The following is a 15,715-nucleotide window of genomic DNA, read 5'->3' as shown; positions in this document are numbered from 1 at the left end:
TTACTGTTTCTCTCATCTCCTAGGAGGTCTCCAGTGTCTACATTAGTATTTTGCCCATAGTGGATGTTCAGTAAATGCTGGATGAATAAATTAATGAAGTTATTGCCTACTCTTGTTAATTTTAGACTTTTTCTTAACCACAACTAAACATTTTTTTTCCTGCTTTAAAATTGGATTTATGTTATGGTTCTTAGCACTTCTACTGTATGTGAATTATGTATTATTTATTTTGGAGGAAGAAACCTTAATTTGTCATGAGAGGCCAGTGGACCACTTTTTCCCTTAACATTGATTGAGTACTTTACCTTTTGCAAGGCAGTGTCCTAATTATTTTTCAGTTCTTGACTCATTTAATTTAGTAGGTGTACCATTACTATTTTGCAGATGAAGTAAATGAGGCACAGAGATGTTAATGTAAATTTGCTCAAGACATTCATGCACTTTGGCTCTATTTCAAACATTTATTATTTAGGTAACATTTAGAGGTCGCAGTTTATGCTTATGTCTGGTGAGAAGATGCAAAGAGGGTACTAAACAAAATGTTTTGCCTTATTGAGCTCAGTTTTGTGGCTAAGAAGTATTTTTACTGGTGGCTTCTTGTTACAGTGTGTTGAAAAAGTAACGCCCTGTTAATTTCTTTTTATTTGCGTGAGTAGCAGTGCTATGCAATAGCCCAACCCTTAGGAAATATAACCCCATATTGAATGCTGATTATAATATTGAAGCAGATGCATGGAGACAAGGAGCTCTGGCCATTACAACCACATTCTGGAAATGAAGAAACAGGGAAGGGGATGGAAAAGGCATTTGCTTGCTGAATCTGGTAGCCCAGCCCAACAATGTCTGCTTATATTTCATTGGCCAGAGTTATGTCATGGTCAAGTCATCTGAGAGGGAGACTGAGAATGTAGCATTTTCAGTTGGGCACATTGCCATCTTCACCTTCTCCTAAAGAAGAAGAGAAAAATGATCCTGGGTGGGTAACAGGATCTGCCATAGGTAGATGGAAGAGGTTTTCTAAAATTTAACAAGTACTTTGGATAGAAAAGACTTCGTTGTTTTTTGTTATAACTATATTTCAGTAGGTCATAAGGCGATCTAAAAATATTTACAGTTGAGTTTTTTCATGGTTTGGAGTGTTCAGTGTTTGTGTGTAAATTGGTGGGCATTTGTTACATTGACTTGGGATCTGATGCTTTTCACTTCGACACGACGCCTGATTTACTCCTACCATAACCCTGAAAAACTCTACATATCTATTTTCCCAATGGGGACACTGAAGCCTAAAGAGGTTAAATCACTTGTTCAAGGTCACACAGCTAATAAGTGTCAGAGCTGAGACAGACTAAATTGAAAAAAAAAAAAAATCCATGCTGTCTCTGCGTTGCTACACTGCTGCTTTGCTTGCAGATGTCCACTTGGAGCGGGACACTTAGAACCAGCTGTTATTTTGATTTTTTTTCTATTTCATTAATTCTTTTTTTTCTTTTTGGGGAGAGATAATTAGGTTTATTATTTATTTATCTGTTTATTTTTTAATGGAGGTACTGGGGGTTGAATGCAGAACCTTGTGCATGCTAAGCAGACACTCTACCACTGAGCTTTAACCTACCCCTTCTATTTCATTAATTTTTGCTCTTTGTTTCTTTTCTTCTTTCTTAGAGTCCTTACTGATTTTTTTAACATAATTTATTTTTATATATTCATTTATTTTAAACTGTACATTTTTGTTAACTGATTTTAATTTTTTCATTTTTTTAAATTGAAGTATAGTTGATTTCCAGGATATTAGTTTCAGGTGCACAGGGGGGTATAGTGATTCACTTACACATATATGTATATATTCTTTTTCAGATTCTTTTCCGTTATAGGCTATTACAAGGTATTGAATATAATTCCCTGTGCTATACAGTAGGACCTTATTGTTTATCGGTTTTATATATAGTAGTGTGTAATAGTTAATCCCAAACTCCTCCTTTATTTCTCCCCCACTTTCCTCTTTGGTAACCATAGTTTGTTTTCCACGTCTGTGAGTCTGTTTCTAGTTTCTCGCTGATCTTTTTAAGCTTTTAAGTTGGTCACTTAATAAATGAAAAGAAGTGTAAATTTACTTCTAAGTGCTAATTTAGCTATGCTTTACAGTTTTTATTATTTTCATTGTCATTCAGCTCTAAATGTTTCGAATTTCCTTTTGTCCCTAGGTTACTTGAGCAATAATATAGTTTTACTTTCTAAATATATGACTTTTTAAAAAAAACTGATTACTAATTTAATTGCATTGTGGCCACAGACCATAACCTGCATGATATTGTCTCTTTGCAATTTGCTACTACTCTCCTGGTGACTTTGTATGTGGACAAATTTTGTAAATATGTGTTTAAAGAGATGCTTTATATCTGTTAGGTACAGGCTTTTATGTAGATCTGTTAAATCAAGCTTGCTTAAATAATTTATCTTCAAAATGAAATATATATATTTTAGCCTTAAATTCTTGGTTTGAATATGTTAGGTAGGTACAGGCTTTTATGTAGATCTGTTAAATCAAGCTTGCTTAAATAATTTATCTTCAAAATGAAATATATATATTTTAGCCTTAAATTCTTGGTTTGAATATGTTAGGTAGTTGGGTGAATGGAATATCAGGAACTTGTGCTTTATTATTTATCTCATATTTGTGACACTCATATATCAATTATATAACAAATAATTGATAAACGTGAAACAGCTTCAATATGGGAACATGATTTTCATATTAGGTCATGACAGATGTGAACAAATCTGCAGCTACAGTGGGAAAGCAAAAATCACAGTTGTAGTTCAGATCTTACTTGGGTTTTTAAATATATGTTTTCTATATCATTGAAAATTACACTGTTTTATTGAAAAGTAGAAATGTCCCCCCCCCTTTTACTCATAGATTCAAATTCTAGAATATAAGGCATATTTGGAGCCTCCATCTCTTCAGGCTCTCATTATTTATGGTCTTTTTGAAGTTAAGTTTTATTTTATCCTTCTCCTTGAATGTCTTATAAAAATTTTAATTTTGAAATAATTTTAAAATAAGAGAAAAGTTGCAGAAATAGGGCAAAGATTTCCTGAATAGCCTTTACCCAGATTCACCAATTGTCACCATTTTGCCAGACATGCTTCCACTTTCTCTATAGATACATATTATATATTTTTTGTCATTTGAAAGTAAGTTTCTGCTGTCACACCCTTTCACTCCTAAATATTTTGGTAAATTTTTTTCTAAGAACAAAGACATTCACTTAAAAAAAGAACATGATCCTCTGATCAAAAGCAGGAAATGTAACAGTACAGTTATCCAGTCTGGGGACCATATTTTGATTTCTCCAATTGCCCCAATAATGGTCTTCATAGCAAGTATTTTTTGTGGTCCAGATTCCAGTCCAGGATTATGCATTGAATTGATTTCAAATGTGACTTTAGTCTTTTTAAATCTGAACCATTTCTTAAGCTTCCTCTCTCTTTCATGATACTAATATTCTTTAAGAGTTCAGGCCATTATTTTGTGGAGTGTCCCTCAACTTGAATTTTTTTTTATTATTTCTGCATGATTAGATTTAGATTATGCATTTTGGGAAGTACCTCAGGAGTGAGACTGTATCCATCTCAGTGCGCTTGAAGAGATGCATAGTGTTGGTTTGTCCCGTTGTGGGTGGTCATTTGTAGCTTTAATCACTTTGGCTAAAGTGGGATGTGCCAGGTTTCTTCACTATAAAATTCGAATTAATAGGTATTTAGTGGGGAGATATTTCAGGACTTTGTAAATACCCTTTTTCTCATCAACTTTCATCTGCTAATTTTTGCATCTTTTGATGATTCTTGTCTAACCCGTTAATATCACAATGTTTATAAAGTCATGGTTTTCTAACTGCTGTATTTCTTTGTATATGTAAGTTGTCATTGCATTATAAAGAAGAGCTTTCTCTTCTTTCTCATTATTTGTTTCGATCAATATGAATTCCTGGATTATTTTATTCAGTGGGTTTAGAGTCTGTTAGTGTCTGTTGTTATCAGTATATACTTTGGTGCTCAATTGCCCCTTTAAGTTGGCTTAACTTGTCCCTCTGAATTGTAGGCCCATTAATCTGGCTCTTGTGGACTTTTGATATGTCTCCATCATTTTTTTAGCCCTTCTTTACTTTAGGTACAAGAAAATGTTTTAGCTTTATCTTGTACGTTTCCTGCCCCAGTGCTGGAATTGGCTGTTTCTCCAAGAAGCCCTGGTGCTACTTTCAATGGATTATGTACAACAGCATAGTTTAATATTTCAAAGTCCAGACTCTATCACTTCTTAGCTGAGTTGATTTGCTCAAAATATTTAGCATCTCTAAATCCCAATTTTTATCTGGAAGATAACAATTAAAATGGTACATAATTCATAGTGTTGTTGTGAAGATTAATTTAGATAATTTACTTAATGATGCATGTCACAATAAATATGACAGAAATGTTGCTTATTATTATTATTATTATTAATAATATTATTATTACATTACTATTTCCTTTTTTTTCCCTTTGACAGGACGTTCTTTTAAAGAATTATTGAAGACGAAGTTTTTTTGTTTTTTTGTTTTTTGCTTTTTGTATTTTAATGGCTTTACAGAATTTTAAATTGAATACAGTTTGACATGACGGCAAAAAATGTAAGTATTTGTACGTTTTTACATGTAAGTATTTAAAAAATGAGTTGTACTTTTTCCTACACATATTTCCTTTCACTGTTCTGATTAATCAAATTCAGTTTACTGACACTGATTTATCATTGTTTTTGTTTCTGTAAAGAACGAGGTAGTAAACTCTAATGCTATTGAATGCCCAGCTCTCACCTGCATGGTAGCATTCTTGTAAGTTGCTGCCAGGTTGCTCCATCTCCACAGCTGCAAAACTGCCGTCTCCAGAAAGTTTCCCACCCCTTCCTGTTCTGGGGACTGTAATAAGTTTGTTTGGATGCTTTCTGAACAGTTACTTGGCCTTATTGAGAGAAATCGTTTTCTTTGGCTCAATTTTTTTCTTTCGAATTTACTCTTAGAAATATCTGTACGGAGACGTTGTTCAGAAGAAGCTTGCTATCCTTCATGAGATGATTCCTGGGGGAACATTAGACTTCAGATATTTTGGAGAAATTATTCATTTTTTTCTTCTGCTCAAGACTGTTGTCTCTGAATCTGCTTGCTTTCAAGTTAACACTCTTGTCACCTTGTACCCGTGGATTTGTTTCCAGCTGCGGTGAAGGATTATGCCATGGAGAAAGTAAACACTGCAACATGCAGGGGAATGACTTATTGTAATTGCCTTACTGTTCCTAGATTATTATGTTGCAATGTTTGTTTGCAGGTAACAGAAACCAGTTTAGGCTACCTTAAAGAAAAGGGAATTTTTATAAGGATACAGGGGTTTTTCAAAGGAGTCAAGAGCGGGAATTTAGCAGGCCCTCATAAAGATCGGGGTCCAGAAACTTGAAATCTACCAGGAATTGAAGTGGGAATTTGATTTCCATTTGTCACCTCTATTTGTTTCTGTGCATCTGCTTTGTTACTTGCTGTTTCTCCACAAATCATCTTCCTCAGCATCTTAAGCTCCATGGTACAGTACCAGCCTGCTCAGAGAGGGAGAGAGGTGCAAAGGAAGGGACGGGGCCGCCTGACAAATCCTGTCTGCCAGTGTCAGCGCTAATTTCAGACTCCTCCTTAGGAAGGACCTCTGGCCCTGCTCTAGTCTCACTCATATCCACTAGTGGTTTGGTTAGTTGTGACCAGAGGCAAGCGTTACACTGTGAGCCAGACAGGTAGTTCCAGATATGACCCCATTATACATCTAAAGAAGAGCATTACAAAAAAACACCCTGATTACTTATCTCTATCTTTTCATTAGTGACCTTGCTTTTAACCTAGTGCTAGTAGCAATAAGCAGGTACAGATTTTGCTTCATTATCGTTTAATTAATTTTGTTAGGATAAATTATCAGTAGTGGTCTACTTCAGTCCGTTCTCTTGTTAAAGTGCTGTTTGGGAAAAAGAAGAAGGAAAGTTTTAATCTGTATATTGGGAATTTTCTTGTAGGATATTATAATGGTTTTTAGATAAAAGAGAACATAAAAGTTATCCTGAACAACAAGATGGTGAACATTCCAGTAGCAAGTATATTTTGGCTTAAAATGGACCTTGAATCAACCTTAACCTTCCTAGCCATATGCACAGTTTTCTATACTCAAAGTTGTTTCCCTAAAGCAACAGAAAGCATTTGAACCAGTGGTAACAATGCTCCCATTATTTTGTTTGTATATTTGGGAGAAATCACACAGCATGCAGTTCGTTTCTCCTTCTGCTACAGGAGCCTGAGGGAGAGGGATGCTTGATGAGCTGACCCTCTTCTGATGCCCTGGAGCCGGGGACGCAGAGAGGTCAGGTCTCAGACTGGGCTGAAGCATATGGGCAGAATCGAAATAGGCTGTCTGAATAGCAATCATGTTCACAGGCCGTTTTGCAGTAGATAAGACCATTTTCGTGGCTTTTAATATATTTTGTCAAGATACTTACTGGAATGATTATACCAGTTTAGAATGCCATGAGCAGTTCATTCTCATCTCTCCCCTCCTCCTTTCTCCAACAAATATGTGTCTGACACCGTTACGCTCCTGCCTTCTTGGGGTTTAGAGTGTAGAGAGAGAAGATGGTAAATACATAGATAATGTTCGGCAATGACAAATGTTACGAAGAAAAATAAAACAGTAAGGAGAGAAAGTGGTAGCGGTGAGGGAGAGCTCTTTCAACTAGGTGTTCAGGAGAGTCCTCTTTCAAGAAATGACGTTTAGACAGAGAAATGCTTAAGGTCACAGTCCAAGAAGAAGGTGCCAGCCATTGTGAATATCTGGGGAAGAGCATTCCAGTTGGAGGCAAGAGTAACTGTGGTTGTTCGAAGAACAGCAGAATGACCCGTTGGTAGATGGAACTAAGCAAGGGAGAGTAGGAGGAGAGAAGAAGTCAGGAAGAGAGCAGGAGCCAGATCATGGGGTCTGTGGGGGGATGGGGAGTGGGGGGGAGGGGAGTGGTATATATTTTAAATGTCAGTGGGGGAGCTGTTGGAGGTGTTGAGGATGGTTGTGTGACCTGACTTAGCATTTTAAGAAGTTTGTTTTGGCTGCTGAGTAAGGAGACCGAGGGGGACATGGTAGTAGGGGAGGCTCATTTGGTACTTATCCCAATAGTTTGGACAGCAGAGTTGGTGACTTGGCCTGGGGTCATGATATTGGAGATGCGGAAAAGTGACTGAGTCTAGGATGTATTTGAAGGGACAGCCACCAGGACTGATTGAGTAATTAGGCTATGGGGACAGGGAGAAGTTAAAAGATTTCTCAGCATTTGGCTTGTGTAAGTGAGTAAGCAGCTTTGTGGTTTAATGAGAAGAGGAACTCTTGGGGAAGTGCAGGATTTTGTGGCAAACTCAGAAATTGTTTTGAACATATTAAAGTTGAGGGATCTGAAAACATCCAAGTGGAGATATTGGTCAGGCAGTTAATATAATGAGAAATAAGTGACTCTGGAGCTCAGAGGAAAGCTTGGGGCCAGATACAGACATTTTGGAATCATTTCATATTAAATTATTGTAAAGCAGTGGGACTGCCTGAGGTTATATAGGACCTATGTGGCTAGAGGATACATGAGGGCCAAAATCTGAAAGCTCTCCCATCAACTGGGGAGGAGGGGAGGCAGCAAAGTAGGCTGAAGGAATGAATGAAAGGAAGTCAAGAGCATGACCCTGATGGTGTGGAAGCCAAATGAAGAAAGTGTTTCAAGAAGGAGGGAGCAATAATTTCATCACACAGCTTTGGAAGATATTGCCCAGGTCTTTTCGTTTTAAAGCGTTTTCTTTTCTTTTTTGGGGGGGAGGTGGTGGGCAGTTAATTAGGTTTATTTATTTATTCTTAGAGGAGGTACTGGGGATTGAACCTCAGGCTTCATGCGTGCTAAGCATGTGCTCTACCATTTGAGCTATACCCTCCCCACGCCTAGGTCTTATGGAGGTGTTGTTACATGTACGTTCAGGTATGTACATCTTTATTTTCTGTTTTCCTTTTGCATTCTTGCAATCTTACAAGAACAGTTTTTTTTTTTTTTTTTGTGAAGAGTCACTTTTACCTTATCACAGCCATTCCAGGTCTCTTATGGTTGCAGGTGTTAGAAACCCCATTCAAAATAGCTGAAGGCAAGAAACGGAATGTTGTGATTGACATGACTGAAAGTCTGGAGTACTGGGGCTTCAAATACAGCTGGATGCAGGGGATCGAGTGGTGGGCATCAGGGCTCTGTGTCCCTTTTTCGGTCTCTTGGCTCTATCTGGTGGCATAGTAGCCTACACTGGTCTCATAATGCTGATCTCAGAAGAAGAGAGGGAACTTTCTTGGCATTTATATTTCAAATTCAGTGGAGGAACTTTGGTTGACCCTGCTTGGCCCACAGGCTTTGACAAGTCATTGTAGAGGAGGAAGTGGGGTACCATAAGTGGTTTGCTGCTTCACTCTGGGTTGTGGGTCCACTTCTGCTGCCGTACAGGCTCTAAGATGAACAGTCCGTCCAGAACTGCAGGGATTGTGGGATGGATCATTTTGCAAAAGTAAGTTCTGCAGAGCTGGCAATATATTCATTGTGTCTGGGATAAAATTGTTGTCAAGTAGTATCTAGTATCCAGTGATACTCTTCCAGACCAAAAATGCAGGTGTGTTTTAACTTACTCACTCAGTATACAGTAGAGAATTTGAAAGATAATTTGAGGTATAACTTTTTGTCTTGCCAAAGAATCTTTTAAAAATATGTAAGCCATAAAATAGTCCTTACAGAAAAATGAGAAAATACAGACAAACAAAACAAACCAGTTTAGAGATTATCAGTAAAATTCTGCCTATGAAGACATCTGGTATTACGCAAATGTTTATACATAAAAACCAAAATCTGTGTATGTTATATATTTTTTAATAAAAATGAGGCCAAGACTGTTTGTAACCTACTAGCTTAATCTCTATGATGAATGTCTTTTCTTGTCTTGATAGCTCTTCAACATCATTTTATTTATTTATTTATTTTTATTTTATTTTTTGTTGAGTGGGGAGGCAATTAGGTTAACTTATTTATTTATTTGTTTTTAGGAGAGGTTCTGGGGATTGAACCCAGGACCTCATGCATGCTAAGCATGTGCTCTACCCCTTGAGCTATACCCTCCCCACTTCAACATCATTTTAAATGGCTCTTTTATGTTATCTGTTATATGGACATTACACCAGTTTCCTCAGTTATTTCCGCTTTTTTCTTTTTTTTTAACTTTTTCTCTATTTTTGCTTACCTGTTGGATTATTTCTATGAAGCAAAATTCTTAGGAAACTACTGGCACAAGGGACGTGTATTTTTCAAGGACTTTTGATTCATATTGGTAAATTGCATTTCAGAAAGATCGCACCAATTTATATATTCACCTTTGGTGTATAAGAGTGCCATTTCCCTTTATTTTCTCTTTAATCTTTGTCAATCTAATCAGCAAAGAAGGGCATGTAATTTACTACATTTCTCTGATTGCTAGTTAGGTCAGACTGGTATTCTATTTGTCTATTGGTCATTTGTGCTTCTCTTCTATGAATTGTTTATATCAGTGTTGAAGTATTAAAGCCATTCCCATTTGAATAACAGCCCACACTTGAATATTGCTTTGCCATTAATGAACATGTTCATGTAATTATGTAATTTGATCTAAAGGGCTGAGTTTGTCGTACTCATATGTACTGTTGTCCCCACTTTACAGTGACTGTTTCAAGATCACGTTACTTGTGAATGAATGGTAGGTAGAGCTGAACTTTGAGCACAGATTGTCTCACTTTGAATCCTGTTTTCTTTCAGTTAATATCAATCTGAAATGTTAAATATCAGTGAAATTATAGTGCCATTATTGGGGAGTATGGGTTCTTGACATTTGGGCTTTGGATATTTTTTATTCAGTAGATATTTAATGACAGCTTGTAGTATGCAACATAGTGTTTGAATATTCAGATAGAAAAGTTTTCTCAGGATCTTATTAGATGAAAAATTTTGTGTAAAATGCGTTTACTTTTTTTCTCTTGATCTGTGAAACATTCTAGAAATATCCTTTTTAAATAGAATAAGGAAAGAAGAGATAATATTCTAAATGCTTTTCCTAGTCAACTTTTTCTACTCTCAAATAATCTACTTTTTCTTTGAAACATTTAAACTATACAGTGTTTATGAAAACAGAAATTCATACATTTTTGAAGTTTTAATTAAATTTCGGTAATATTTAAGCTATAAATACAAACATCTCCCCTCCATCTATGAGACTGAAATTACAGCATTATTGGTTCACAATTGACCATTATCCTCTTAGTGTATAATCTGTTGGTTATTAAGGTGCAGGTGTACAGCTACTTAGGAAGTTTCTGAATTCATTTGCTACTTCACTCTGCAGAAGTTGGACCGTAAAAGCAGGTGTTTAAATGTAACAGTAATCCAGTAACTGTGAACTCTCGACTGTGAATATGTGGTTTTAGTTGAGGTTTTTGCCGTTATCTTTGTATCATAACAAAGAGATATAAACGGATGCTTTTGAAGTTATTGTAATTCATGTGTTTCATGATCACATTGTATTAAGCAGGGGATATATTAAAAGCTGTCTTTGCCTTCTTTGCTTTCTTTTTTCAGTAGAACACCAACAAAAATTTCGCCTTTCTCTTCTTTTTATAGGAGAAGAGCTTTAAAAGGGGAGGCATGTTAGTGATGCCACAAAAAACTCTTGGCATTTACAAACTGAACACTTAACAGTATTTGTGAGCAACTCTGGAGATCCATGAGTGATGATTATTTGTTGGAAATTTTGTTGCAAAAGGTTTACTTTACTTCTAACATATTACTTATAAGAAACTAGACAGGATTAAGGATCTGCACCATTATCTACATAGAATTAGGAAGCCATTTTTTTGTTGCCTTTGTCTCAGCCACTGCCATAAAAATTTAATATTAGGTGCTAGAGATACATTTGCATCAGAATTACTTTTCTATGATATAAACAATATTTAGAAGTACTTCTAGTAGCATCTCTTGACAAAAGGAAATAGGTATTAGTAGAAATTTGAGTTACCAAATAATGAAATAGTTAGCTCTTATAAAGTATCAATTGAGTGGTTTTGAAGAGTATATAATGTTAAAGCAATGGATAGTTTAAAAACATAAAGCAAGTACATAGATATAAACTTACAGAGCATTATGAGCCTGGAAATCCTTTCAATGTGATAGTACTTTGAAAGAATGTTTGAGGTACCGAATTAGCATTGATATTCAAGATTACAAATCTGTAAGGATTAAAGCAGCAATATAGTAGTAGTAGTAGAACCATTAACTGGATACGTTTTTGTGACGAATTTTCAAAAATGATTGGGTTTTCCCCTGCTGGCTCTTTAATAAAAATTTAAAACTCCATTTGGTGGTCCTACACTGCAGTTCTATGATTTCAAGTTGCCCAGTGGCCATCACATTGAAAGAAATAAATTATTTAAAGGAGAATTTATAAACACACTTGCTGTACCAAGTATCAGATAAACAGTAATGAGTGTTAACATGGGTTGAGCACTTTGTGCCCAGCACTGTGCTTTATATGAATTATCTTTTTAGTCTTTCTAACAAACTGAATTGGTGAGTACCTCTAGCATTCTCTAATTTACAGATGAGGAGATCGAGGTATAGAGAGCGTGTGTGACTTGGCCACGTCCAGGCACATTGTAGGCTTGATGAGCTGGAGTACGAACCCATGCAGTTGGACTTGAAGACAGTGAACCTCACCTCTGCGTTGTGATATTAATGGTCTTTATTTGATCCTTATGTGTCGTAATGTTGAAAAGCATTACAGGCAGTGATGCTGAACAGTAAAACTTAAGGGCAGCCGTGAGGGTGGAATTTTGGTCTATCTATCGGCAATTGCATGGCTCCCACATTAGTTGCTTTCAAATAACCATCAGTAAAATCTGTAGATCTCATTTCTGCTCATAAGTAACATTATTTCATTAATTTTTGTCTTAATCTGGATAATTCATATTTTTCCCACTTCAAGCAATATAGCAACATTTCCTTTTTAATCCTATTCCTATAGTTGAAATAATTAACTCATGTTTATGTGGCTATATATAATATATGATATGGACCTCTGGTGGAAGATTATTAATAATAGTTTATTAAGTGATCATATAACATTTAAGATCCTATTTTTAATTTTTTAAACTATTTTATTCAGGTTGGTTTGACTTCCACAAATGCAGAACTAAGAGGATTTATAGATCAGAATCTCAGTCCAACAAAAGGTAAGGACAGTTGAATAAAAATTTTTTGTATTGAGCTAGTTTTATTGCATTTATTTTCTAAAATAAGCAACCACATTAATTACTTTATGTATAATAATAATTATGTAATACTACTGTGTTGTGCTACATAATACCATAACTTAGTCTTACCAAGTTATGTGTTACCCTATACCAAATAACTTGTATCATGTAAAAACCAGCTACTCTAAGAGATGGAGACAGAAGGAGAGAGTGTGTATTTTGTGTGTGTGTGTGTGTGTGTGTGTGTATTACTTTCTTCCATTCTTTCCTAAGAGATCTTTAAGACCATGCTTGATTGATGATCATGTTACAATTGAAACTGACTGTTCAAGTGACTTCTTTATTTTTTGGTTTGAGAGCCTTGCTTCCTAGTGGGTTAACAGTAGAATGAATGAATATATATGTAATTCCTTTGTCTAATATGTGGTTTACTGGGGAAATGCTTATACCAGAAATCTGATCCATCAGTATAGGAGCTTATGCAGGACACTGCCATTATTGTGCAATATGTATCTATCTTTTAGTATGTAGAAAAAACATACTGAAATCTTTATGGTTAAAATGATACAATGTTTTTTGGGGGAGTGGTATAACTCAGTGGTAGAGTGTATGCTTAGCATGCATGAGTTCCTGAGTTCAGTCCCCAGTACGTCCATTTAGTCAACCAATTAATCAATCAACAATCTAATTACCTCCCCCATAAATAAATAAAATAAAATAAAATAAAATAAAATAAAATAAAATAAAATAAAATAAATAAATAAAAAATTACCTTCCCTTCACAAAATTTTTTTGAATGGTATGTTTGGGGTTGGCTTCCAAATAATCCACTGGGGGAAAGAAGAATAAAGTGAATGGAATTGTAGAGAAAACAGAATGATCTGTGAGTTGGTTGATTGTTTAAGCTGGGCGATAGCTATATTGGGTTTCATTATTCTTTTCTCTCTTCCTTTGTGTATGTTTGAATTTTTCCATTGTACATATGCAAAGGTGGAAACAAAATGTTGTCTATTACGATACAGATGGCTATGAGAGAAACATCAGCTTTCTCAAAGGCTTATGTCTAAGGTAGGCTGTATACTCTGGAGAAGAGGCTAGAGAAATCTGTTTTTCAGTATAAAAATACCTAGCTTAGTAATGGTCTGTAGAAGTATACTAAGAATTTAAACATTTTTATGAAGTAGTGAAAAAGATACTTGAAGTCATGATGCGTCTCATTTTTCCCCCAATTTTTTAATTGTGATAAAATGCACGTAACGTAAAATTTACTACTTCAACCATTTTAAGTGTATAATTCAATGGTACTGAGTATATTCATATTGTGCAACCAATCACCACCATCCATATTCAGAACTCTTTTCATCTTGCAAAACTACAATTCTGTACCCATTAACAATGACTCCCCATTTCCTCCTCCTCCAAGCCCCTACTTTTCTACTTTTATTCTACTTTCTGTGTCTATGATTTTGACTACTCCACATAACTCATGTAAGTAGCATCATACAGTATTTGTCTTTTTGTGACTGGCTTATTTTGCTTCATGTGATGTCCTCAAGGTTCATCTGTGCTGAAGCATGTGTCAGAATTTCCTTCCTTTTTATGGCTGAATAATATTCCATTTTAAGTATGTACCACATTTTGGTTATCCATTCTTTCAGATGGACACATGGGTTACTTTGATATTTTAGCTATTGGGAATAATGTTGCTGTGAACATGGGAATATAAATATCTTTTCAAGACACTGCTTTTATTTCTTTTGGATATATTCCTAGAAGTGGAATTGCTGGGTCATATGTTAACTCTGTTTTTAATTTTTTGAGGAATTGCCATGTGGATTTCCACAGTGGCTGTACTATTTTCCATTCCCACCAACAGTGCACAAGTTTTCCAGTTTCTTCACATCTTTGCCAACACTTACTCATTTTTATTATATCCATCCTTGTAATTGTGAAGTGATATCTCATTGTGGTTTTGATTTGCATTTCTCTTAATGACAAGGAAGTTGAGCATATTTTCATGTACTTATTGGTCATTTGTGTATCTTCTTTGAAGAAATGTCTCTATCCAACTCTCTTGCTCATTTTTGAATTGGATCATTTGTTTTTATTCTTGAGTTTTAGGAATCTTTTTTATGTGTTCTGAATATTAATTCCTTATGAGAGAGATGACTTGCATATATTTTCTCCTGTTCAATAGGTTGTCTTTTCACTGTCTTGATAGTATACTTTGATGTGCAAAAGTTCTTCGTTTTGGTAAAGTCCACTTAATCTGTTTTTCTTTTTATTGCCTGTGCTTTTGGTGTCATATCCATTAAATGATCGCCAAATCCTGAGTCATGAAGATTTCCCCCAGTGTTTTCTTCTAAGAATTTTATAGTTTTAGCTCTTAAGTTTAGGTTTTTGATCCATATTGAGCCAATTTTTGTGTATGATATAAAGTCAGGGTCAAACTAACATTTGGATGTCCAGTTTTCCCAGCACCATTTGTTGAAAAGACTGTCCTTTGACTATTGAATGGTCTTAGCACCCTTGTCAAAGATCAGTTGGCCATATATGTGAGGGTTTATTTCTGGGCTTTTTATTCTATTTGGTTGGTCTGTATGTCTGCCTGTATGTCAGTACCATACTTAATAACTGTAGTTACTACTGTAATTTTGTAGTAAGCTTCAAAGTGCGAATCCTCCAACATTATTCTTCTTTTTCAAGATTGTTTGGGCTGTTGAGGCTCTCTTGCAATTCCACATGAATCTGAGGATCACATTTTCCATTTCTGTGAAAAAAGCTGTTATATTTTTGATAAAGATTGCATTGAATTTCTGGATCACTTTGGTTTTATTGACAGCTCAGCAATACTATGTCTTCCTATTTATGAGCATATTCCATTTATTGAAATCTTCTTTCATTTTACCATTTCTTTTTGAAGTAATGAAAATGTTCTGGAAATAGTGGTTATGGTTATACAACTTTTTGTATATACTGGAGACTCCTGAATTGCACACCTTTTAGGTGAATTTGAGAGTATGTGAATTATACCTTGATTAAAAAAAATAAACCAACAAAACACTTTCTTTACCTTGGTCTCTCCTTCCAGCTCTGATTTGTTCTCCCCATCATTATCAGACTTCTTGGAAGAAGCTATGTGCTTGGAGTCCTGTTCTCAGCTTTCATTCACTCCTCTGCCCGATGTAATCTGGCTTGTTACTCCATAATCCATTGAAACTGCTCTTGGTTGTGTCTTTTAAAAATTTTTCCTGTTTGTCAGCTTTTGACAGTTAATGTGCCCCCTCCCATGTAAAAAATAACCTTTTAAGTTTTGAACAGT

At 35.4% G+C, this 15,715-nt stretch overlaps 1 protein-coding gene across 4 annotated transcripts in view; it reads left to right on the top strand.

Moving 5' to 3' along the window:
- TFDP2 (transcription factor Dp-2) overlaps nucleotides 1-15,715 on the top strand; it is a 150,164-nt gene that overhangs the window by 33,636 nt on the left and 100,813 nt on the right. For all 4 annotated transcript variants that reach the window (XM_006202762.4, XM_031678514.2, XM_072958490.1 and 1 more), the window contains exons 2-3: nucleotides 4,550-4,670; nucleotides 12,306-12,372. In XM_006202762.4, coding sequence (XP_006202824.1) covers nucleotides 4,656-4,670; nucleotides 12,306-12,372 — 82 coding nt within the window. In that variant the 5' untranslated portion in view covers nucleotides 4,550-4,655. The remainder of the gene's footprint in view (nucleotides 1-4,549; nucleotides 4,671-12,305; nucleotides 12,373-15,715) is intronic.

The sequence above is a fragment of the Vicugna pacos genome, chromosome 1 (assembly GCF_048564905.1).
Source record: "Vicugna pacos chromosome 1, VicPac4, whole genome shotgun sequence".
Classification (NCBI taxonomy): Eukaryota; Metazoa; Chordata; class Mammalia; order Artiodactyla; family Camelidae; genus Vicugna; species Vicugna pacos.
Note: the sequence above shows the minus strand (reverse complement) of the source record. Positions and strands in the feature narration are given on the sequence as shown.